General features: G+C 43.2%; 1 protein-coding gene across 1 annotated transcript in view; it reads right to left on the bottom strand.

Annotated features, from left to right (window-relative positions):
• Positions 1–20620, bottom strand: part of LOC147637973 (uncharacterized) — a 112673-nt gene extending 92053 nt beyond the window's left edge. The window contains 3 exon segments of the mRNA XM_086797067.1: positions 10263–11882; positions 20013–20109; positions 20204–20620. Coding sequence (XP_086653193.1) covers positions 10263–11854 — 1592 coding nt within the window. The 5' untranslated portion in view covers positions 11855–11882; positions 20013–20109; positions 20204–20620.
• Between the last annotated feature and the right edge of the window lie 2660 nt (positions 20621–23280).

The following is a 23280-nucleotide window of genomic DNA, read 5'->3' as shown; positions in this document are numbered from 1 at the left end:
ATTCACAATGTCCACCATGTCCCCGTGCACACCTGCATACTGTCCAGAGAAAAACACAGGGTCGTGACATACCCCCCTCTTGAATCTCAACAAGACCCAATTCCCTTCTTCAAATGAAACCTTCCTTCTATGCGTATCCGCAGCTTTCTTTTGCTTGGCTTGAGATATCTCAATAGCCTTTCAAACCTATGCAAAAGTTGTATCCAAGTCTCGAACAAACTCATCCGCATGGAAGATCTCTTCCTTGGTTCTAAGCACGGGCAACAACAATGGTTTGCCATAAATAATCTCAAAAGGAGCTTTGCCTGTGGATGAATGAACGGTGTTGTTGTAAGCATACTCAACCAAAGGCAAATAATTCTCCCATTGATTCTTTGCTTCGAGAGCATAACACCTTAGCGTATCCAAGATAGTGAGGTTTGCAATCTCACTTTGCCCATCGGTTTGAGGATGGTAAGCCGAAGAGAGAATCAGTTTTATTCTCACATTGTCAAAAAGAGCTCTCCAAAATAAACTAGTAGTTCGTGGATTTCTATCCCCCACAATGGACTGAACCAATCCATGGTGCATGAAAATCTCTTGAATAAATAATATCACGAAAATCTCTTGAATAAATAATATCACCATATGCTCTGAGTGAATGGTCGTCTTCACTAGAACGAAGTGGGCTTGCTTACTGAATCTATTAATAATAGTCCCTATACCATCATTCCCATTTCTTGACTTTGGTAATCCCAAGATAAAATCCATAGCAATACTCTCCCATGGAATATTCAGACTCGGCAATGGCTGCAATAGTCTTGCTGGCTTTTGTCAATCAAACTTGACCTTGTGACAAGCCAAATACTCTCGAACATATCGGTCAATGTTCTTTCTCATGCTAGGCCAATAAAAGAAGCTCTCCAAAGCTTGAGTTGTAGTCAAGATGACCTTATGCGTAGGGTGGGAGCATGACATTCTTCTACCTCAAATTCCTTGTCACACATAATCGGGTTTGCATCATAAGGAAACCCTCCTTGATAACATAGGAAGTCACCAAATCTCCATTCTGCAATCTGTTCCAAATATCCTTAAAATCCTCATCGGTAGCATAGAGATCTTTCATCAAAGTAAAATCCATGTGATAACCCATAGAAACCGCATGACTCATGGGTCTCCAACACATAATGCATCTGCTACCTTATTGTCTTTTCCATGAGTATGCATAATTTGGAAATGAAAATGGGCCAAATAACTAGCCCATCTTATATGCTTTTCGGATATCTTAGGTTGAGACATGAAGTACCTAAGACTTTGATGATCCGTCTTGATAACAAACTCAACACCCATAAGATGATGCTCCCAAATCTTCAATGCATTAATAATAGCCATCAACACCTTCTCATATGTGGGTGCGGTCTTTTCAGCTCCTTGAAGTCTTCGACTTTCATAGGCCATAGCGTGGCCTTCTTGGTTCAAAACTGCTCCAATGCAATCTCTTGAGGCATCACATTCAACCACAAAAGGCTTTGACAAATCTGGAATAATCAACACCGGTTCTTTGCTAGCATAAAATTTCAATGCTTCAAAGGATTCTTTTTCAGCTTTGGTCCACCAAAATCCCACGGCTTTCTTTGTCAAATCATGCAATGGACTAGCAACCAGTGCAAATCAATTGATGAACTTCATGTAATAAGAGCATAAGCCAAGGAAACTTCAAATTGCATGCACACTAGTCAACTCTGGCCATTCCATAATAGTGTTAAACTTGTCTAGATCCATCTTGAACCCTTTCTTGTACACTATACGGCCCAAGTAGTGAATTTCTGACAAAAAGAACTCACTCTTCTTGCCATTCACATACAACTTGTGCTTCCGCAATTCCTAAAACACAACATCCAAGTGCTTTTGACGCGCTTCCTCATTTTTAGAATGCACAATAATATCAACAAAGAAAGTAGCAGCAAACTTCCTATGTGGTCGAAAGATTCTTTCCATCATTCGGTTGAAGATAGCCGGGGCATTGGTAAGACCAAAAGGCATCACCAAATACTCATAAAGTCCAAATGTTCTCCTAAATGTGGTCTTGTGAATGTCTCCTAGAACAACCCTAACTTGATGGTAACCACCCTTCAAGTCAATCCTGCTAAAGACGGTGGCTCCATTCAATCTGTCTAGGATGTCATCAATCCTAGAAATAGGAAACATGTTCTTCACAGTGATCTTGTTAAGAGCCATGTAATCAATGCACATACACCAAAAACCATCCTTTTTCTAAACCAATAAAATTGGAGAACAAAAGGGTGATGAACAAGGTCTAATCAAACCCTTCTCCAATAACTCGTTCACTTGCTTCATAATCTCCTCTTGATGTGCCTAACTCACACGATAAGGAGATCGGTTGGGAGGTAAACTCCCCGGAATGAAATCAATCTGATGATCTTCCGGTCTCTCAGGAGTTAACTCTCCTGGGAGAGAATCTACAAAACAATCTTCATACTTCTTTAGGAAATCTTTCCTTTCATGATCAAGAGTTGAAAGTGATTTCTCACTCTCAGATTCCTTAGGATCTCTGACATAAACCATTGGTACGAGGAAATAGATTACTTTATTGCTTTAGGAACCTGTACATGACTAATGAGTAGAATAGAATGCCCCTCAACTCCTACATCAAAATTTACATTCTTGCCATTAAAAGGAAATCTAATCTTGTTTCCAACCCGATCAATGATTGATTCAATCTCCTTATGCCAAGGCATACCCAAAATTACATCACAATGTCCAATTTTACCAACAACAAAGTTCTCTTGATCCACATAATCCCCAATCTGTAAACGAATCTTGCCTAAGATAGCGGTCACTTCCCTCGACATTCCCTCCAAAGCAGCACCTAAAGAAATAGGAGCTCCAAACATATTTGAAGGGAGGTTCATAGCTTCCAGCCTTCCACCACTCGGGGATGAATATAGTGATGGGTAGCACCACTATCAAAATGGATAAGCACTGGTTGGTTAGCCACTTTACCCCAAGCCTTGAAAAGTTACCTTCTTTCTGGTGGTGTTTCATCCTAGTGTTGAAGTTCCTCTCACAATGCGTAAGTTTGAGGCGGCTTGGCTTCTTGCTTTGGTTTCTCAGGACATTTTACAACCATGTGTCCCTTCTTTCCACACTAAAAACACTTCGCTTCCTTGACATATTCTTCAAGTTGCTTGTGTGACAATTTTCTTCAAAAGAGTGCAGGTTTGTCTCCACTCCTATCCTTCTTCTCTTGAGGCTTGCTTCTCGATTCGGATCCAGCTTTAAACTTCTTCTTTTCAGGTGGTTCTCGATTGTCAATCTTCGTCTTGCCCACCATCCAAGGCATGTGCAAGGCCTCGGCTTGCAAAGCTTTGTCTTGGGCTTCCTCCAAAGATTTCGGACCAGCCATATACACTGCTTACACTTCTAAGGTTAGGTTAAAGTCCATTCACAAACTTACGCATTTCCATTAGCGGTGGAAAAGGGTTATAGGGAGTAAACTTTAATGAAATGGCTGAAAAGTTATTAAGATAACTTGCCAAATTCTCACCGACTTTTTGCTTTACCTCATCCCACTCTTTTTACAAGTCTGCTTCAAAGTTTGCGAGTAGAAATTTCTTGTTGAACATAATCTTGAAGTCAATCCATGTCTTTGGCTCAATTCCTTCTTGTACACCTTTACCCAACAATTCAAGGCGGCATCCTTGAAGTGCATGCGAACCATGCGAAACTTGGACTTTTCGGAGAAGTCCTCTCCTCCAAAAGCGGCATCAAATTGCTTAACAAAAGATAAAGCTTTTTGTGTACCCCACTTACCATAGAAAGCATCAAACTTGACACTCTTCTCTCCCGGCTTGAAGTCCACTTTGCCGGTTTTTGTAGGCTCCTTTGCCTTCCTTTCTCTTACTTATCCCAAAGAGATTGCATCCGAGAGAGCAGGTCTAGGAATAGCCTCTCTGTCTCCTCCGTGGGAAGCAGACTTGGTGGCTCTAGACCCTTCTGCAACGGTGATTCCTTTGACACGAAGATAAGCTTTTTTGCAACTTCAACTCCTTCGCCTTCAGTGGCTCTATCCTTGATCAAGTCTTCAAACATTTGAACCCTTCTTTTGTCATGTTCTCTTTTGGCTCTCCAAGCAAGGAATTCTTCATCCTTGAGCAAACGCCGAAATTGCAGAGAATCATTCTACTCTTCTAACGATATGACCGCGGTCTCGTGAGTAATGGATTGACAACCCTGGTTGCCATCCTGAAGTCCCGGATGGGCCTCATAGTTGTTCCCTTCATTAGGCCCTTGGTTACCCTCTTCTCTTGACATGGCCCTGTCACCCCAAGAAAAATTCCTCGATAGAAATCTTGCTCTAATACCACTGTAAGCCCAACGGGGCATGCGTGATAGATTCTACCACGTATCCAAGAGAGAGAAAAATAGAGAGAGAAGATAGAGAGAGGGAGAGAAGGGTTTAGAGAACTTTGCACAAGACACACACATTGAATGGGGAACATGCCCCGCCCGCTTTCAGAATTTCTTCAAGAACAATCCACAAGCTCATAAGCCAAGATCAATACATCAATGAATACAAAAGCAAACAAATAACCAGTCCAGTGTCTGCGCAAGGGTTCCATCGTGTGAATAGAGTGCTAGGAAGGCCAAATAGTTACAAGGCACATGGCGAGCAACAATACGGCTTCAACTCGTCGATGGCTAGGTGATGGTGCACGTAGGTGGCGATAGCAAGCAATGGAGCTGGCGTCAATGACTGATGCACGCACAGCGACTGATGGAATGGCACGGACTGGCAAGGATGGAGACTAGCTGCAGGCAGGCACTGGACAGAGCAAGGCGGTAGTCACAAGGGCAGCAGCGAGCATACAACACGAAAGTCGACAACTTCAGTCGACAGCTGGATTTCAATATTAGTCGCCTACTTCTTTACTCTGGAGCTGCAAGTCGTTGACATCATCATTAGAAACAGAGAACAGCAACGCACAATGAGTCATGGAACCCTACAATAATGCTTGCTCTGAAACCAATTTGTGAGCACATGTGCTTTTGCTACGGTTAGCGTTAGGGTTAGGATTAGGGCATAGTTGTCAGGTACGAAAAGTTCAATTCAGTACAGTACGTTCAAATACGGTCTCGGAACGCACCGCTAAATTTTGAAAATAAAAATACGATGGAGGTACGGTCCATTAAAAAATACTTAAGAATATAAATATAAATGCAAAACTTACAACTTACAACTTAATTTAGAATGTTTATAGAAAATGAAAGTAGACAAATGTACATGTGACTAACAATATACCTGTCTAGCTTGACTCCTATCGTGCATTGCACGCACCATGTGCAAGTTATTGCAGTAATAGACCATCCACTCTAATTGTCTCGTGCTCAATCGATTGCGTAACTTCGTGTGTATAAGTGAGTAGAAACTCCAGTTCCTCTCACATGCACCCGAAGAGCAATCCTAATCCGCAATAAAAATAAAGGATATTCAGGATTCTAGTATCTACACATAATTTAGTAACTTGGTCCCAAGTGGTTAGTGGTTACCTCCGCTAGAATCCTCAAAGCCACTCTTTGTAAGTGAGGTTAGTGGTAAGCAAATGACTCCCACCAAAAGAGAGACTTCACCATAGAATCCCTCCTCCAACCTACCACATTAGCGAATGCAGGGCCCCTCTGATCATTATAGTTGATGAGTTCCTGTAAGAGCTCAAATTGCCCATTCTCATCATCGGGTAATGCTTTCGGTTAGCTGAAAACAACTCTTGATCAGTGAAAAGTGAGAGTGCTTTTTGTAGGCAAGATGCAACAAAGCAGAAAGGCCATGGATAGGCCTTTTCATCCACTTCCATCTCTTCTCCACGAGTGCCAAGATAGCATTGCGTCAGGGAGTAGCCTCAAGGGAATCACTGTGAATTTTAAATAAAGAAAGAATATCTTGTATGAGAAAAACGAAAGAACAAGTATTTAGATTCAACATTCTATTTTAGTTTATTACTTATCCTTGAACCTTATTTACCTTGTTAGCATACACTCTAGATCAAGCTCATCAAGGACTGTGGTGCGGGTAATCTCGGCAATGGCCTCTCTCATAAAGTGAGTGAGGAGCCCCATAGTAGCCCCCTCCATGTCTGTCATGCGTAAAACCCTATACAAGGGAGTAATCGCAATAACTAGGGCACGGACCTGGCGCCAGAACTCCTCTCTCAAGCATAGCCGTTGAATGACTCTTGACTCATCGACATGCAAAGGTATCTCACCTTGTATCCATTCCTGCCCCACTCCGATGAAACCACTGTTACTTGGAGCTTAGGCATGACATCATAAAGGCGCTCTAGAAACAGCCACGTGTAGGCCAAGCGCGTCGAGGATGGTTTCTTCATCTCCAAGTCGCTGTGATGGCGGAAGACAGCAAGGACCTTAACTTCTTGACTGAAAAAAGTGACAATTTGAGTGGCTTGTGTCCCCAGAGTCTTCACCCACTCTAACTTGCCTATGTCCTCCATAAGCAAGTCAAGGCAAGGAGAGACACAAGGAGTCCATACTATGGACTTAAACTCCTCCTCAAGCAAGTGGCCTATCTTGCAGCAATTGGACGCATTGTTCGTAACTACTTAAACCACATTTTCGAGGCCAACCAACAAGGATGAGGGATGCATGAGAAAGGAAAATAAATAAGACTTGAAAGTTGAGTAAAAGGCAAAGGCTAAACTTTCAAGCTTCAAACTCAAAAATTAAAATTGTATCTCACATCGATTATGGCTTGTCAAATGTGGTGATAGATGAAATGGCGGGAGGTTTTCTTCCCCGCCTTTCCGGCATCCACGGCCCACAAGAAGTACGTGGCAAGAGGGCAAGATACTAGAATGTTGAGGATGTCTCTCTTCTTTCTATCGGTCCATCCATCGGAGAGGATGGAACACCCATACTTCACCCATCCCGCTTGGACGGGCTCGAGGGTCTTGTTGATTCTCTCCTTTTCTTCATCAAGTGCCTTCATGCGCATGTCGTTGTAGGTGATACCATGCCAAGGGCCATAGCATGGTCCTACTTCAGCAATGATCCTCACCATCCTTTGCCATTGAGGAGTTTTAAGAACATGAAATGCGAGATTGCACTCTGTGCGAGCAATCTCCACATTTGGGTCTTGTTGCTTTGCTCGGACCCAAGAGAGAGAGGCCACATTTGCTCCAATGGAGCCTCCAAGAGTAGCTTGCCTCTTGTGTGGAACCTCAAAACTCACTTGGTCTCTTTGATGAGGAGTTGGAGTTGGTGAAGGGGAAGGGGAAGGGGAAGGGGAAGAAGGATGAAGAGGATGTATCCCTTGCCGGCAGGACGACTTCGTCTTAAGTGGCAGCAACGGGGGGGGGGGGGAGTACTCTTCCACTATCCTGCTTTACCAAGCAAGGAGTACTTCACAATGCCATCAGAAATGTCTTGAGGGATCATCTTGCAAGGTGCAATTTTCCCCCCCATCTTGGAGAGATGTGCAAGAAGCCTAGTGGCACTACTAGTGTCCTTGCCACAATACTTGCAAGTCCACTTCCATGCCCCCGACTTCCCCTTGTTCTTCTCATGGGTAATGGCATGCAAAGTAAAGGCTTTATGCTTTTCTCTCATGGTGGAAGAAGAGAGAAGGGTCCCGGGAGAAGGAAAGGGAGAGGGAGGGAGAGGCTTGAGGAAGAGAGAGAGAGAGAGAGAGAGAGGGAGGGAGGGAGAGGCTTGAGGAAGAGGGGGAGGCTTGGGGAAGACTCAAGAGGGAGAGGCTTGAAAGTTGAGGAAGAGGGAGAGAGCCTAGAGGGGACTCAAGGGAGAGGATAGACTTGAGCAATGAGCAGTTGTGAGGGGACGGTTGAACAATGAGCACTTGTGAGGACAGGGTTGGGGGAGGGCCTATTATATAGATAATAGGGAGAGGCTCAAGGCTCAAGCAAAGGCAAGTTGGCAACCAAAGGGCCAAGGCAAGCAAGCAAAAGCTAAGCAATGAACAGCCCCCAAAAACGCCCAACAAACGACTCTCCAAACGGCCAAAATACGGCGAACAAAACGGTCAAGAAACGGGCAGAAAAAAACGATCGCTTGAGATCCGGATCGAACCACCAGCGCACGAACCGTACTGAACCGTTCATATCGAACTTGGGGGGTGGTGCGCGAACCAGGTGCAACTATGGGTTAGGGTTTGGCAGCAAACCTCCATGGCGGAGAGAGAATGTTTTTTTAATGTGATGATTTAGATGCACCAAGTACAATGCTTTTATAACCTTTGAAGGTTCTTCTACATGACATAAGCAATCATGTCAAGTAGGTATAAATATCTAGATATTATGTGAGCCACCATAAGAGTGGGTTCACACCAAAACACACACGTAACACAAAGTGTTCACACCCTTTTGCAAATGTATACACACACACATGCATTGGTGGACATACAAACATGGTTACACACACACACATGACGGGACACATGATGGACACGTACACATATGACTCCGAATCCCAACATGCCCATTACGAGTTGTGCATTGCAGCATATGTTTGTGTGTTTGGCAAATGTTTTCATGTGAAACTGTTTTGATTTGCTTGCCTAATGTGTCCAATTCACAGTCGGGACACTTGCTCATGAACTATGCATGTGACCTTGTCGGTTGACTAGCTTGTGGCATGTGAACAGGTAGTAAGTATGAGTTTAATACTTGTTACATTTCTATAAGCTTTGTTATGTTATAACATGCCCTGCAGGTTCACATTCATTTATAAGAGGGCGGATATTTTTATCAAAGAGGCTGGATTTTTTATAAGGTGGTCGGCCAAGGCAAGGAAGGGCACCCCTTTATCGATGTTTGGGCTTGTGTGTGGTGATGGCACCACTTATTGGGCACACACCACCCATTAGGAAAGTTTGGCCAAGTGTGAGAGGTGGGCCCAACACATGGCACCCGTTTGGTACATGGCCACCCACTCCACTGTTGGAGCTTCTCTCTCTTTTTTTTTTTTTTCGTGAAATGGTGTTTTATATTATATGTAAAAATGTACTTTGGACTACACGGAGCTTCTCTCTCTCTCTCTCTCTCTCTCTCTCTCTCTCTCTCTACAACACCTGCCGTACAGGTCCTTACAGTACAGTCTGCTGTCCGTAAACCTTTGCACTAATGTACAGTACCTGCAGCTGCTGCACCCGGCTGACACCATCACCTGCACCTGCTGAATTTGTTGTGTAGACTGAAGTCACCCCTTTTACTGCAGCCGTACAATCCATACCATCTGAACTAGGGCTGACATCATCTACAGTTCGATGCCTGTACCTGCTGATCTCACCTGTATGCTGCCCGTCCAGTGGGTTGCGTTCGTGTGGGGGGAAAACATACACCTGCTTCTGCTGCTGCTCCTAATGTTGGTGATGGGAAGAGAGAGAGGTTCCCATTGAACTCCTTTTATTGGCAAACTTCTTGTCTTTCGCTGGTTATGAGGCGCCTGGGGAGAGAGGAAAACTAGTCTACACACTCCGGTTTCCAACTAAGTGCACGCATCCAGTGTTCTAGCACTCGGTCCTCTCTCTCGTGTGCTTTGCTCGGAGGCCAACAGAGGGTGTCATGCGTTTAGCGTGACACTGGAGCTTGGAGAACATGGTGCAACTCCTTGGTGGTGAAATTCGATTCTACATCAACACAAATCCATTGTTTGGTACCTCCTTTCATTTTTCAATCATATTCAATGTCTGGCACATGGTGTTTGTGAAGCTTGTACATTCAAATACTCCTAAATAAAAATATAATATTAAGGATTCGAGAACCCCAATGAAGGCGTCGCTATCTTTTAGTTGTGTTAATTTTGCTTTGTCTTGTGCCATATGTCATTTTCGTTACTGGTATTAATAGTTTAAGTGTAACGAGATTGTGCTCAACCCCGGTCAGGGGGAATTTCACAATTGCACCGCTTTGGATAGAAACAGTTAGCATAAATTAGATATAAATCAATGGACCATGAGTTTTGTATGGTTTGCTTAATGCCAATGAAGAAACAAATCAGCTCCAAAAAGAAAAAAAAAATTAATCAAAAGGCTCATCTCATGTACCCAGTTGAATGTTCAAAACCCACATTGAGGCACCTACTTTCACCTTTTTTTTAAACAAACCAATATATATGACTCTAAAAAGCTTGGCCCTGGATGAATCCCTAATTCTAGATAAAACTTGACACTAGATGAAACCCGAACCGTAAAATTGATACTGATTAGATTAGCATTCTTCTAGAATCCTTACCAGCCACAGTTTGTTGCTTCAATGGTGTCTGCCAGGGAAGCAGGAATGCAACGCCACTTATGACAACTATCACACAAGACCCAGCCAACATCTGTGATTGCATTACTGCTTCTGTCGCCCTTTTCATCAGTCAAGTGCTCCTTGTTCCCTTCACCACCCTCCGTGACACCACTGGACACTTCCTCTCCCACCACACCGTTGTCGCTATACTTCTCAACAGTAGGCCTTTGATGCTCAACAACACTATGCACCGTCTCTAAACTTGAACAAAAGTCCATACCTGCTTGGCCACTTTTCAATCTGGCATCTGTAACAGCAGAAATTTGGTGTTCACTGGAGACTGTCTGTTTCCTAGTAGACAATGACTGTGCAATATACTGATACTTGAGGATCTCCTTGTGCTTAGGATCCTTTACAGAATGCCCCACACTTGAAGGGCTCTCTTTGGCCAGGAATTTGGGGTTTCCTTCCCAAGACATCCCAACCCTAATCAGCCCATCCTCATCTTTCACATTTTTTTGCTCCTTGTGCTTTGGTGAGCCTTGCTTGGAGTATTTGGTTTGACTAGTCATCTTACTAGTTTCATGAGCAGTCGCAAAGGGTACCTCTGAATCTGAAGTGTGCACTTCTTTTTTTTCTCTTTGCGTGCCTCCCAAAAATGAAATATCATTGCCTTTGCTTGTGATGAGAGCTTTTGGGCAACTTTTCTCTTGTGTCCTTCTCTTCATTTCCATAGCACCATTGACCATGCCCTTCCCCTTGCCTTTGTGTCCTTTTCTAGCTGCTGATGCTTGGTTTGCGGCTTTGCAAAGTTTTTTCGTCCTCTGAAAAGCCTTGATTGCAGTTACTCCATTCGCTGCATCCCCTTCCCTTAGATTTGAACTCTCTGGCAGGTTCTCTTCTTTCACCCTTTTGTCTCTTGCTTTCTTGCTGATACTTTCAATACAATACTCAGCTTTGACTAAGACAGTTCGCCTTTTCTTTGACATGAATTCTGCACACTTCTCCTTTTTTTTTGGCGCTTTCACATCAGCTTCACCGTCATGGGAGCTTGCTGAGCTAGCATCTCCGTGTTCCCCAAGTTCAGCATTGGATTGTGCCCTTTGTTTTTTGGAGGATTTACATTGCCTATTCACAAGCCTGCTTAAAGACGGGGGCTTCTCTAGGAGGGGACTTATCTCCTGCTCTGATTTTACTTCGGTATCAGTTGCATTCTGTGCTTTATTCTCAGCCTTTCTCAGGCAAGCCTTTTTCATTTTCTGGCTCTTCTCCAGCAGTTGCTTCTCTCCATCTGCTTTTTTGCTTGCAATCCTACAGTTCTTCTTAACCTTTAATGTACACTTTGCAAGCTTGCTCTGGAGTTTATTTTTTAATGCTGGTGTAGTTACACAGGTCTTGCTTTGCTTCAAGACTTGCACATCACCACTGTCCAAATTTGACTCTGCCTCAGCTAACTCATCCTCAGTAACATCATCATCATGTTCATATAGCGATGCATCACTGAAATACCCACTCTCATCTTCCAAGAAACCAGTAAAGAGAGCATTGATAAGACCTGGCTGGCCCAAAGGCACCTGTACAAGTTTCCTCATCTTTGAAATCCCACTGTAAAAAAGCAGCCTGCAAGTGCATACAAAAATGCAATTATGAGATCTGTATGATATGCATGCACCAATACTTCTACTTTCAAACACATCTTATGCCATTAACACCCGATTGAGAGAGAGAGAGAGAGAGGTAATAAAGCTATGTTAAATACTATGAAAACAAGTGCGCACGCCGGCCCTATCAGCTTACGCACTTGGCATTAAAAGTAAGTGATACAGCAAGCGCACATCGACAGCAAGAAGCTCATAGAAGAAGGACGTGGAAGAACTCCCTTGGAAAAAGCAAGAACCTTATCTTCTACATCACCTTTCTGCCTCCCCATCTACCAGCAGCCCCCCCTTTGCAACACCAACCACCGCTGCTCCACCCCTTGTGAAGAAGAGCTGCCGTCTCTGCCGCTCCAGAGCAGGGGTTTTTGCCTCCTATTTGCTGGATGTTTTGTCGCATGTTCGTTGCCCGTTTCCTCCTCCACCACCACCTATTGGCTGTTGTCTGACTCTTCCATCAGCACCTCCTTTAAACCGCCTTCTTGGGAGGGGGGTTGCTTCCATTTGAAGAACCGCCACCTCCTCCTTTATTAGTGAAAAGATTGGATTGAGAAGAGCGAGCTTTTTGTGGATACTTGAGAACATCAATTGGATTCTTTGGATTTTGGTACTAGCCCGGTGTAAGTCTCTTGTGGGTCATACTCAAGGTGAGCTCGGCATCAGTTATCTTGTGCCTCAACATCGACATCCGCCCGATCTCGTCATCGACACCTTTGTTTGATATTGTATTCATTTGTTGTATTGGTCTTGGCTTGGAAAAGCCCGTGGATTGTTCCTGAAGTAAATTCCTGAAGAGGGGGCGGGGCCTGTTCCCCGCTTAGCGTGGTGTACTGTGTGAATCCCCTATTCCCATCTTTCTCTCGCCCTTCTCTCTCTCTCTATCTTTATCTCTCGTACACATGGTTGCATCTGTAACTGCACCCTCCGTTGCACTTACAGTGGTATCAGAGCAGGATTTCTCTTGAAGAAATCTTTTCTTGAGTGACAAAGCCATGTCAAGAGTTGAGGGAGACCAAGGGCCTCAAGAAGGGAACAACTTTGAAGTCAACCCAAGACATCCAGAAGAGATTCAAGGCCGCCAGTGTGTCTCTCATCACATAGCAATCACGAGTTTTTTGCTTTTAAAATTTAAAACTCAAAAAGCTGCATGTGCCCAACAAGGGGGAAGTCCCACGTGCAAAAAGCGCATCCCCAAGCCTATCCATTGCTGAACCCTAGCACGCTGCCCAAATAGTGCCATCAGAACTGATGTCCAAAAAGCTACTGCCAAGCTGTACCAATCTGTCCATGAAGCTATTGCCCCAATCTGATGCCATCCACACTGTCCACCATGTTCCCGTGCACACTTGCATAATGTCAAGAGAGAAAAACAAGAATGTAGCATGGATGATGGAGTTAATCTCCTATCTTGAGAGATCCAAGTTAAGGGAGTCTAGGGCGTAGTAGTTAGGGGGTTGTTTGAAACGGGTTTCCTAAAAGTTTCATACAGGTTTCGTAAAATCAGCCCAAAGTTTCCAACACGTTTCCTACCTACAGGCTTTTGCATGTACAAAATTTCAAATATATATTGTATAAAATATGTAAAAATAACAATAAATGCATAGAATACATGAAAACATCAATTTGAAGCCTACAATCTTTGAATAACAAATAACAAAAACCATATAATCATCCATCATCAATGTCAAATGATCATGATTCAAAGACCATGGTCCAATGTCCATGATCCATGATCCAATCATCCATCATTCCATGCCACACAAAAAAAACCATACATTACACTACATAGGTTAAAACTTAGAAGTTTGAAGTGTTCATATGTCACATGAATCATGATAAATCAACAGTCATGGCCCAATGCCCATAAACAATATCAAATAAATCATGATAAGCCACATGGCTCATTGACAATGGCTCAAGCTCTCATCCTAGCTAGTAGCTAGTCTTGCAAGTCCTCAATCTCCTCGTCCTCATCATCGTCAAACTCAGACACACTTTGATAATCTAAATCGGATGTGGAGGAAGATTTAGCTGCTGCACTTACCTCAGCTGCTACATTGGTACTAGCACTTGCTACTGCAGATGAATGTGCACAACTAACACGTGCAAGTGTTGTGATCTCCTCATATAGCATGGTATAAATGTCACGCTTCTCTCGAGGAATCTCTTGGACTTCTTTCACTTTCTCAATGTCGATTTTATAGACATTGACTTGGCGAGGGCGGAAGGCGGCTCTGGGGCAGCAGGCGGCTCTGGGGCAGCAGGCGGCTCTGGGCGGTAGAGGCGGCAATTCAGCCGACGGAAGTGGCGGTTCAGCCGGCGGATGTGGCGGTTCAACCGGCAGAGGTGGCAAAGGCGGCTCTGGGGCGGCACTAGCAAGCGGCTCTGTCGACGGCAGTGGCTCTAAAGCGGAGCAGGGTGGCACAAAGAGGTGGAGAGGATGATGATGATAATGGCAACGAAGCACCTTGTTCTCCACAAGGAAAATCCTCCAAGATGGCTCTCCACAAGTGATGATGTAGGGGGGAGGAAAAGAAGATGACAAGGTTCTTACTCTCCCCAAGGTGGTTTTCTCTACGAGTTCTTCTCTCTCTCTCTCCAAGAGAGTACAAGCTTCTTATATACTTAATAGGGGTGCCTACTTTTGCCAAGCTTTGCTTTTGTTTTATCTTCTTGCTTTTGCTTTTTTGTTAAATATTAATAATAATAGCCAAAGTTCTTGACTTGTGCTTTTACAAATTCAAGGCCTTGCTTTTTGGCCCTGGAGCTGCTTTTTGAAAAAGTGGCTTTTAGCTTTTTGGTCCAATTCGATGTCCTCTTTCCAATGGAGTTCTATCATGTGAAATAGAGCTAAGAGGGCCAAATAGTTACATTCCCTCCCTCTTACATCGCAATTGTCTTCAACTGCAGACCACAAGTATTCCAAGCACGTCCATGTCTTCCAAGTGCATCCATATGTCCCTGGTATATCCATATGGTCTTGGTACATCAAGTACATCCATATGTTCCAAGATACTAGCCCCATCTGGTGAGCTTATGCATCTGGTCTTTCCCCATATCTGTGGTGTCATCTACTCATCTGGCAACATCTCAATGCCTTTTCTTTGACCGATGTCCTTGTTCTTCATGGTACATCTTCATGGCCTGTCACACGTGTTAGATAAAATAAATGCATACTTACCTCCTACAAAAACTAGACACAAGCTAGTCAACAAACAAGTATGCATCATTCGCGTCTACTGGGTATTTCAGGTAGTGGCCAGGTAGTCTGGAGCCCAGTGAACTATCACATGTCATAAATCCAAGCATTGTCCATACATCAAAAACAGCACACAAAGTCAAAGAAATTCAAACATACATCAGTATGCAATGCACAAGTAATGATCCTCCTGTTCATGGATTATCATGTCTAGTTTCATCAAAACCGTGCTGAGCCATCTGGCCACTAGGACCGCTTAGACTATCCTCAACGCCATCTAGTCACTAGATCGCCCAAGAGTTCTTCTATAGTCATCTGGGCCATCTCGTCGCATTAACCACCCGACTATGAGATCCAACACAATCATCTGGGCCATCTCGTCGCAATGACCGCCCACCCGACTGCGAAGTCCGATACAATCATCTAGGCCATCTGGTCGCAATGACTGCCCGACTACGAAGTCCGATACAGTCATCTAGGCCATCTGGTCACAATGACCGTCCGACTGCGAAGTCCAAGATATCTGGCATCGTTGTTGTCCAATGGGTTATTTGGCATCGTTGCCTCCCATATACAAATCTCATTCTGGCATCGTTGCCGTCAATGGGTCATCTGGCATCGTTCCTCCCATATACAAATCTCGTTCTGGCATCGTTTGCCTCCCATACACAAATCTCGTTCTGCATCGTTGCCATCAATGGGTCATCTGAAAGGTCCATATACCATCATTCCCTGACTTTGGCAATCCAAAGATAAAATCCATAGCAATATTCTCCTATAGATCATTCAATGGGTGCAATAATCCTGCTAGTGTTTGTCGATCAAACTTGACCTTCTGACAAACCAAACATTCTCGAATCATAAAGTTCAATGTCCTTTTTCATAGTAGGCCAATAGAAATAACTCTCCAAAGGAGCTGTTGTCATGATTCCTCTATGTTCCATATAAGGTGGAGCATGGCATTCTTCCATTACTTTGGCCTCAATTCCTTGTGTTAACACATGACCTAGATTTGTATCATAAGAAAACCCTTCTTGATGACGTAAAAAGTCACCAAATCTCCATTCTGCAATCCATTCCAACACATGTTTGAAATCCTCTTTGGTAGCATAAAGATCCTTCATCAAAGTGAAGTCCTTATGACAACCCAAAGAAACCGCATGGCTCAAGGGTCTCCGAGATAATGCATCTACTTCCTTGTTATCTTTGACATTCATAGGCCATAGCATGGCCTTCTTGGTTCAAAACTGCTCCAATGCAAATATGGCCCAAGTAGTGAATCTCTGACAAAAAGAACTCACTCTTCTTACCATTCACGTACAACTTTGTGCTTCCGCAATTCCTGAAATACCATATCCAAGTGCTTTCATTGCTCTTCTTCGTTCTTTGAATGCACAAAAATGTCGTCAAAGAAAGTAGCTGCTTTCATGTGCTTGAAATATTATTTCCATCCTTCAGTTGAAAGTAGCCGGGGACCAAAAGGCATCACCAAATACCCATAAGAGTCCAAAGGTAATCCTGAATGCGGTCTTGTGAATGTCCTCTGGAACAATCCTGACTTGATGGTAACCACTCTTCAAGTCCATCCTGCTAAAGATAGTGGCTCCATCCAATCTATCCAGGATATCGTCAATCCTAGGAACAGGAAACTTGTTCTTCACAATGATCTTATTAAGAGCCCTCTAATCAATACACATACGCCAAGAACCATCCTTTTTCTGAACCAATAAGACTAGGAAGCAAAAAGATAATGAGCTAGGTCTAATCAAACCCTTTTCCAACAGCTCAATCTTTTGCTTCATAATCTCCTCTTGTTTAGTTTCTTGGCATGATGTCAATCTGATGATCTTCAAATCTCTCTGGTTTCTTACTTTGGCTTGTCGGGACAATTTGTAGCCAAGTGTCCCTTCTTTCCCTTACCTGTTCCGAAGAAGCGGCATCTAAGATTGCAGGCCTATGAGTAGCCTCCTTGTCTCCTCCACGAGAAATAGACCAAGTAGCTCTAGATCCTTCTGAGATGAGCTTTAGCAACTTCAACTCCCTTAGCTTTGGTGGCTCGATCCTTGATGAAATCTTCAAATATTTGAGCCCTTTTTTGATCCTGTTCCCTCTTGGTTCTTCAAGCAAGGACTTCTTCGTCTCTGAGAAATCATCTGAACTGCTGAAAGTCATGACTCATAATACTCTTCTGATGACCCTGGTTCCCACCCTGAGAGATTGGCTTCTTAGTTATTCCCTTCATGAGGCCCTTGATCTCCCTCTGTTCTCAACATCGCTCTGTCACCCCAAGAAAGTTTCTTCAAGAAAAGTCCTGCTCTGATACCACTATAAGCCTAGCGGGACGTGCAGTGACAGACTCAACCACCACACTGAGCGGCGAACAGACCCCACCCCCTTTCAGGAATTTATTCAGGAACAATCCACAGGCACACTGGCTAGGATCAATACAATCAATGAATACAAAACAAAAAAATATGTCAATGTAGGATATCCAAGTCGATGTCGATGTCGATGTCAATGTCGAGGCACGAGATCTCTAATGCCAAGCACACCACGGGGATGACCCACAAGTATCTCTCACCGAGCTACTACCAAATCCAATATCCAATATCCAAATCCAATGAATCCAAGTCTAATGTATCCAAATCCAAATCCAAGTCCAAATCCAGGTTCAAGCTATATGTCCAAGTTCCATGTTCATGTCCGAGTTCTATGTTCATGTCCAAGTTATATGTTCAAGCTTCAAGTCCAAGTTCCATGCCCATGCTTCAAGTCCAAGCTCCATATCCAAGTTCCATGCCATGCTTCAAGTCCAAGCTCCATATCCAAGTTCCATGCCCATGCTTCAAGTCCAAGCTCCTTCCACCAAAAGAGAGGAGGTGGTGTTTCTTAAAAGGGTGGGAACCCTCTAAACAGGGCGACTAAAAAAAAGCTACTAGAGATGGTGGGCGGCAACCAACAGGCGGAGGTGGAGGAGCAAACAGGGTAGAAAACACCGACGAACAGGCAGCTTCTAGGCGCAGAAATCGTCGACGAGAGGCGGCTCTAGGTAGCATCAGGCGACAGCGCCGCTAGTGGTTCAGCTGATGGAGGTGACGAAGGCAGCTCTAGGGCGGCAGTGGCTCTGATGCAGAGCACAGTGGTGCAAAGAGGGGGAGAGGATGATGATGATAATGGCAACAAAGCTCCTTGTTCCCCACAAGGAAAATCTTCCAAGATGGCTCTCCACAATTGATGATGTAGAGGGGAGAAGAAGATGCTAATAAGGTTTTGTTGTTCCCAAGGTGGTTCCCCACGAGTTCTTCTTCTATATCTATAGATACCTAGATGAATCCGAGAACATGCCCAAATTCACCTTTTAGGAACTTACATGTTATATACTCATGGTAGTCAACCCACAAGACTATATAACTATCAACTCCATTATGCATATCTCTCTGAGAGAGTACAAGCTTCTTATATACTTGATAGGGGTGCCAGCTTTTGCTTTGTTTTATCTTCTTGCTTTTGCTTTTTTATTAAATATTATTAATAATAGCCAAAGTTCTTGACTTGTGCTTTTACAACTTCAAGGCCTTTCTTTTTGGCCCTGGAGCTGCTTTTTGAAAAAGCGGCTTTTAGCTTTTTGGTCCAATTTGATATCCTCTTTCCAATGGTGTCTTAAGCTTTTGGTCAACATAGTTTGACTTTTTGCTTTTTGACCAAGACTGGTGCTTTTTCCAATGCCGACTTTAGGAACCCTGTTCCCATGTGTCCATCAACATGTCCATGTGTCTGAGCATGAATTCTATCATGTGAAATAGAGCTAAGAGGACCAAATAGTTACAATATGTATCAAACTTCACAGATTTCTCTCCGACTTTGAAGTCACGTGACTTTGATGCATTAGCTTACATCTCAACATGTTTTCTATATCCATTGGGACAGCCCCTGTGATTGGAATCATTTTGGGAACAAAAGGGGATGCATTCGGCATAGAAACATGTGCCCTGTAAGGATGAGGCAAGGCTGGTAAATTTCCACCTGTAACTTCTCCCTCTCACGAGCACACTCGAGGGCATTACGCGGAATATCTGCTCCAACAATAAATTGCAGCCCATGTTGCATGTGTTGTGCATGCACATTTTCAGCCGGCAATGGCATTTGATATACATTTTCACCACTGCCATAAACATTGGAGAGCTCAGCAACAACAAGAGACAATAATGACTTGTGGAAGGTTGCACGAACACTAAGAACTAATGGTTGTGGTGTATTATTAAAAGAATAGGCAAAGCTAACAACTAACATTAAAACAGGACTTAGTAAAGTAGTGAAGCTCAAGTAGACATATGTCTGATGAGAAATACACAGTGAGTCCAAGCTAGCTCTAATACCAATGATAGCTTTTCAAATACTTGAGAAAAACAGAACATGAACACAATTGATTAATAGGAAAACATATCCGCTAATACAAGCTTGATCCTCTTAAAGACTTAATACCCTTTTAACCATCAAAGAGAAAAAGTAACTTTCCCTTCTCCCTCTTGAACCTATGCTACCTCTTTACACTTGAATTCATGATGGAATAACCTTGCTTACATGATAGATAATGACTAGACATGGATAACATATAATGCCTACAGATGACAACTAGACCCCGAGTAATTGGGCATTATCACTTTCCCATAAGTTTCACTTTTTCCCCACCTGTAGGCCTAAAATACACCCACAATGTAGGTGGCAATTAGTAAGTTGCTGCATTAAGGGTAAGGTTCTGTGACACTTTAACTCAAAACAATGTTTATAGAATTGTTTATAAAGAATCAAGCAGACGAAAGCCCTAAAAGCAGGCAAACTGTGGAAGAACAGACAAAGATTGGAAAACCTTACTCTCGAGCAAGGAAGATACCTCACCTGTTTGGTCAAGTAAAACCATCTCAAGTCGAAGCAATTTCCGTCCAAAACAGCTTTGTACGTGCAATGATAACTCTACCCACGCTTGCAGACTTCACTGACATGTGAAGAAGAACTCTGACGTGTGAGCCTATTTTTTCATAAATCAACCTACAATTGCTGTAAACCAGCGAAAATGGGACTTTGCTAACCTTAAAAAATTTGAAGAATGGAAGCACCCACTTAACGGGAAGTTGCAATTTGGTTCAGGGTGAGAGAAAGGCCCCTGCGAGGGCCCTTCATCCTAATGCCGCTTTGGAGATGCGTAGTGCTAGGGTGTTCGGTTGAGAGACGAATGGTAAAAAAACAGTGGATGTCTGGCCGACAATCACCCCAAATAATTTCTTCAAAATCATTATCTAGCCACATTAAACCCATGATATTTTGTGCAAAGAAAAAGCCTACCTTTAACCCTAACCCTAATTTCCTGTGCAAAGAAAAACCCTAACTTTAACTCACGCTGAAGCTACGTATTCCTGAAAAGAAATTTGCAAAAGAGAGAGGCGTTGCGCTTAGAGGAGTTTTCCTTCGTTCCTCGCTAATAAAAGTCAAACGTGATGAAATAAGCAAGCAGCCTTTTTTCGTGATTGGTTTCCTTTTTTTGTCCGCTAAACATGCATCGAAGCAAGACATTTTTTAGAAATGAAAAATAAAAAATATTCATTACACTATAGAAAGTATATAGCACCCTGAACAAGGGTGCCACCCTTTTTGTTGAGGGTGCTATTAACTAATGCCAGTGACATGGCATTAATTAATAGCACCCTTAGCACAACCTAAGGGTGCTACTAATCAAGGCCACCCTCGCGCGACGACTATCTACTCCCGCCTACCAAATCCTCTCCTCCTAACAACTACCACCTACTGTCATGTGCAACCGAAGTGCCTGTCTCTCGACAGAACCACCTCCTATGACTATACATCATCTCCCGCTTGCCACCTCATCTCCTCCCACATACCTACCACCTCCTCTCCTACGAACACAAAACTCCTCGAGAGGTTGGCAACTAGAAAGAGACAGGTTGGTGAGAGAGAGAGAGAGAGAGAGTCATGCTGTGAGAGGGGTTTGCGACTATAGAGAGAGACGAGAGAGAGAGAGAGAGAGAGAGTTATGCTACGAGAGAGGGAGAGAAGGGTGTACTGCATAGAGAAACGTGTATGTAGGTTCTGGATGATTTTCCCAAATATCTAAGAATTAAAAATATAAATTTCTAAAAATAAACATTCGAAGGCATTTCTTAGATTTTCCTTTCCTTAAAAAGCAAAAATAGAAAGCATGTGGACCCCAACACCATTTCCATTTTTTACCTTACAAAAAACCTTGATAAACAAAACAAGATTTTAGTGCGTTGAACCCAAGGTTTGTACACACCAACTAATCAATTAATCACAAAGAAAATTTTGGGTCCTCATTAGAAAGTGAAAGGTAATCAATATCCTATTCACACAATTTTTTATTCGTGTATCCTATTCATGCATTTTTTATTCGTATATTAATTAATGCATACCTTCGGCAACAAGCATTAATTAAAACAAAAGATTGCACCTAAGGTTTTATCAGTCCATGCACACTACATGGACTAGCTACCCCTCGCATCATCGCTATTTAACACCCCTCAAGCCTTCGTCACAACTTTTGTTGTTGGTCCTTCCTCTAACTCGAACCCCTTCCAAGGTGATAGGTATACAAGAGAGAGATACAGACGGAGAGACATTCCTAGGCGACTGGTAGAGAGAGAGAGAGAGAGAGAGAGAGAGAGAGAGAGAGAGAGAGAGATTCCTAGGCAATTGCTATAGGAGAATGAGACAGAGAGAGATAGATAGATAGATAGATAAATAGATTTCTAGGTGATTGCTATAGGAGAATGAGAGAGAGAGAGAGAGAGAGAGAGAGAGAGAGAGAGAGAGAGAGAGGGGGGGGGGGTGGGGGGGGAAGGGAGGGAGCATCCTCCTCCTTCCTAGGAGAGAGAGAGAGAGAGAGAGAGAGAGAGAGAGAGAGAGAGATTCCCAGGCCATTGGTATATGAGAGACAGAGGGACACAGAGAGATTCCTAAGTGGCTGTTATTATAAGAGAACGAAACACAGAGAGAGACCCTCCTCCTTATTGAGCTTACCCTCTATTGTGCGTAGGAGCATGCACCAAGAAAGCATGCATGCAATCCAAGCATCAAAGTCAATAAAAAAGGAAGATTTGATTCTGTCACATAGTTGTACGGCATACGTGAGTCACCATAGAGCAACGACAGAGCTCAACTAGACACGAATTCCACATGCCAGAGTGCATGTGGCGAGTGTGTCCAGGGTTCAGGGGTGAGGCGCCCGGGTGGGAGGACCATATAAGCAAGCCACTATATAAGTCGACAATGTGGATACTTATCCACATTCCTCTATGGTTGGGTGGTGACTAGAGCTCTTGCCCCTCTTGGCTATGGTGGCAATCTATGGCAATGGCTACCGCAACGTAACATTAGTATCATAGCCTGTGTTTTGATTCGTTGAGCGGCCTTCTTCGCGTGTGATCGAGCTCCATAAGAGATAAGATCTGATTTCCAATGGTTCTTTTTCTTTGAATTCTCTACACATTTTTGGCATTGATTACATAATGTAGAGGTATTGGAGAAGAAGATTATTTGTTGGAATAGTATGTATATTCTACACACAGAAATCCGGTGTTACACACAATAGTATGTGTGTTGAGGTTGAGGAGAAGAAAATGCCATTGTGTGTATGCTTGGAAAAGAGCAATTTGATATGAGTATCCTACATTTGTTGTGTGAGGTTTGTGTTTGTGTTGTGTGTCGTATAGACTACAACCACACAACCTGCATAAATTAACAAGAGATAGATAAATAATTTGGAGAGCTAAAATAAATATTGGTATGCATGTAGGAAAAAAATGTTGATTTGTGTGCTCGAGAAGAAAATACTAGTGATGTGATAAAGCAGTTTCTAGTTTGTGAGTATAGAACCGTTAGTGAGTAGGGAGACTAGTATTGTTGGAGGGTTTTGATATGTGGGGACGCCCTACAACATTCAGGGAGTGTAGAGTCACCTATATCCAACGCTCGTGTTCATTCTTGAATGCGTTTTTGGCTGCTACAATACGAATCACGGAAGTATAGAATGACTTTCATGAAATTTTTTTAAAAAATAAATTCTTAGTTTACTTGGGCTATTAGTTTGGCAGAGTTCTTGTCCTTATAGAATCTCAACTGCTGTTGTAAGGCA

This window comes from Cibotium barometz, chromosome 5 (genome assembly GCF_041138505.1).
Source record: "Cibotium barometz isolate CiBa-2024 chromosome 5, ASM4113850v1, whole genome shotgun sequence".
Lineage (NCBI taxonomy): Eukaryota > Viridiplantae > Streptophyta > Polypodiopsida > Cyatheales > Cibotiaceae > Cibotium > Cibotium barometz.
The sequence above is the reverse complement of the archived record's forward strand: the minus strand, read 5'-3'. Positions and strand labels throughout refer to the sequence as shown.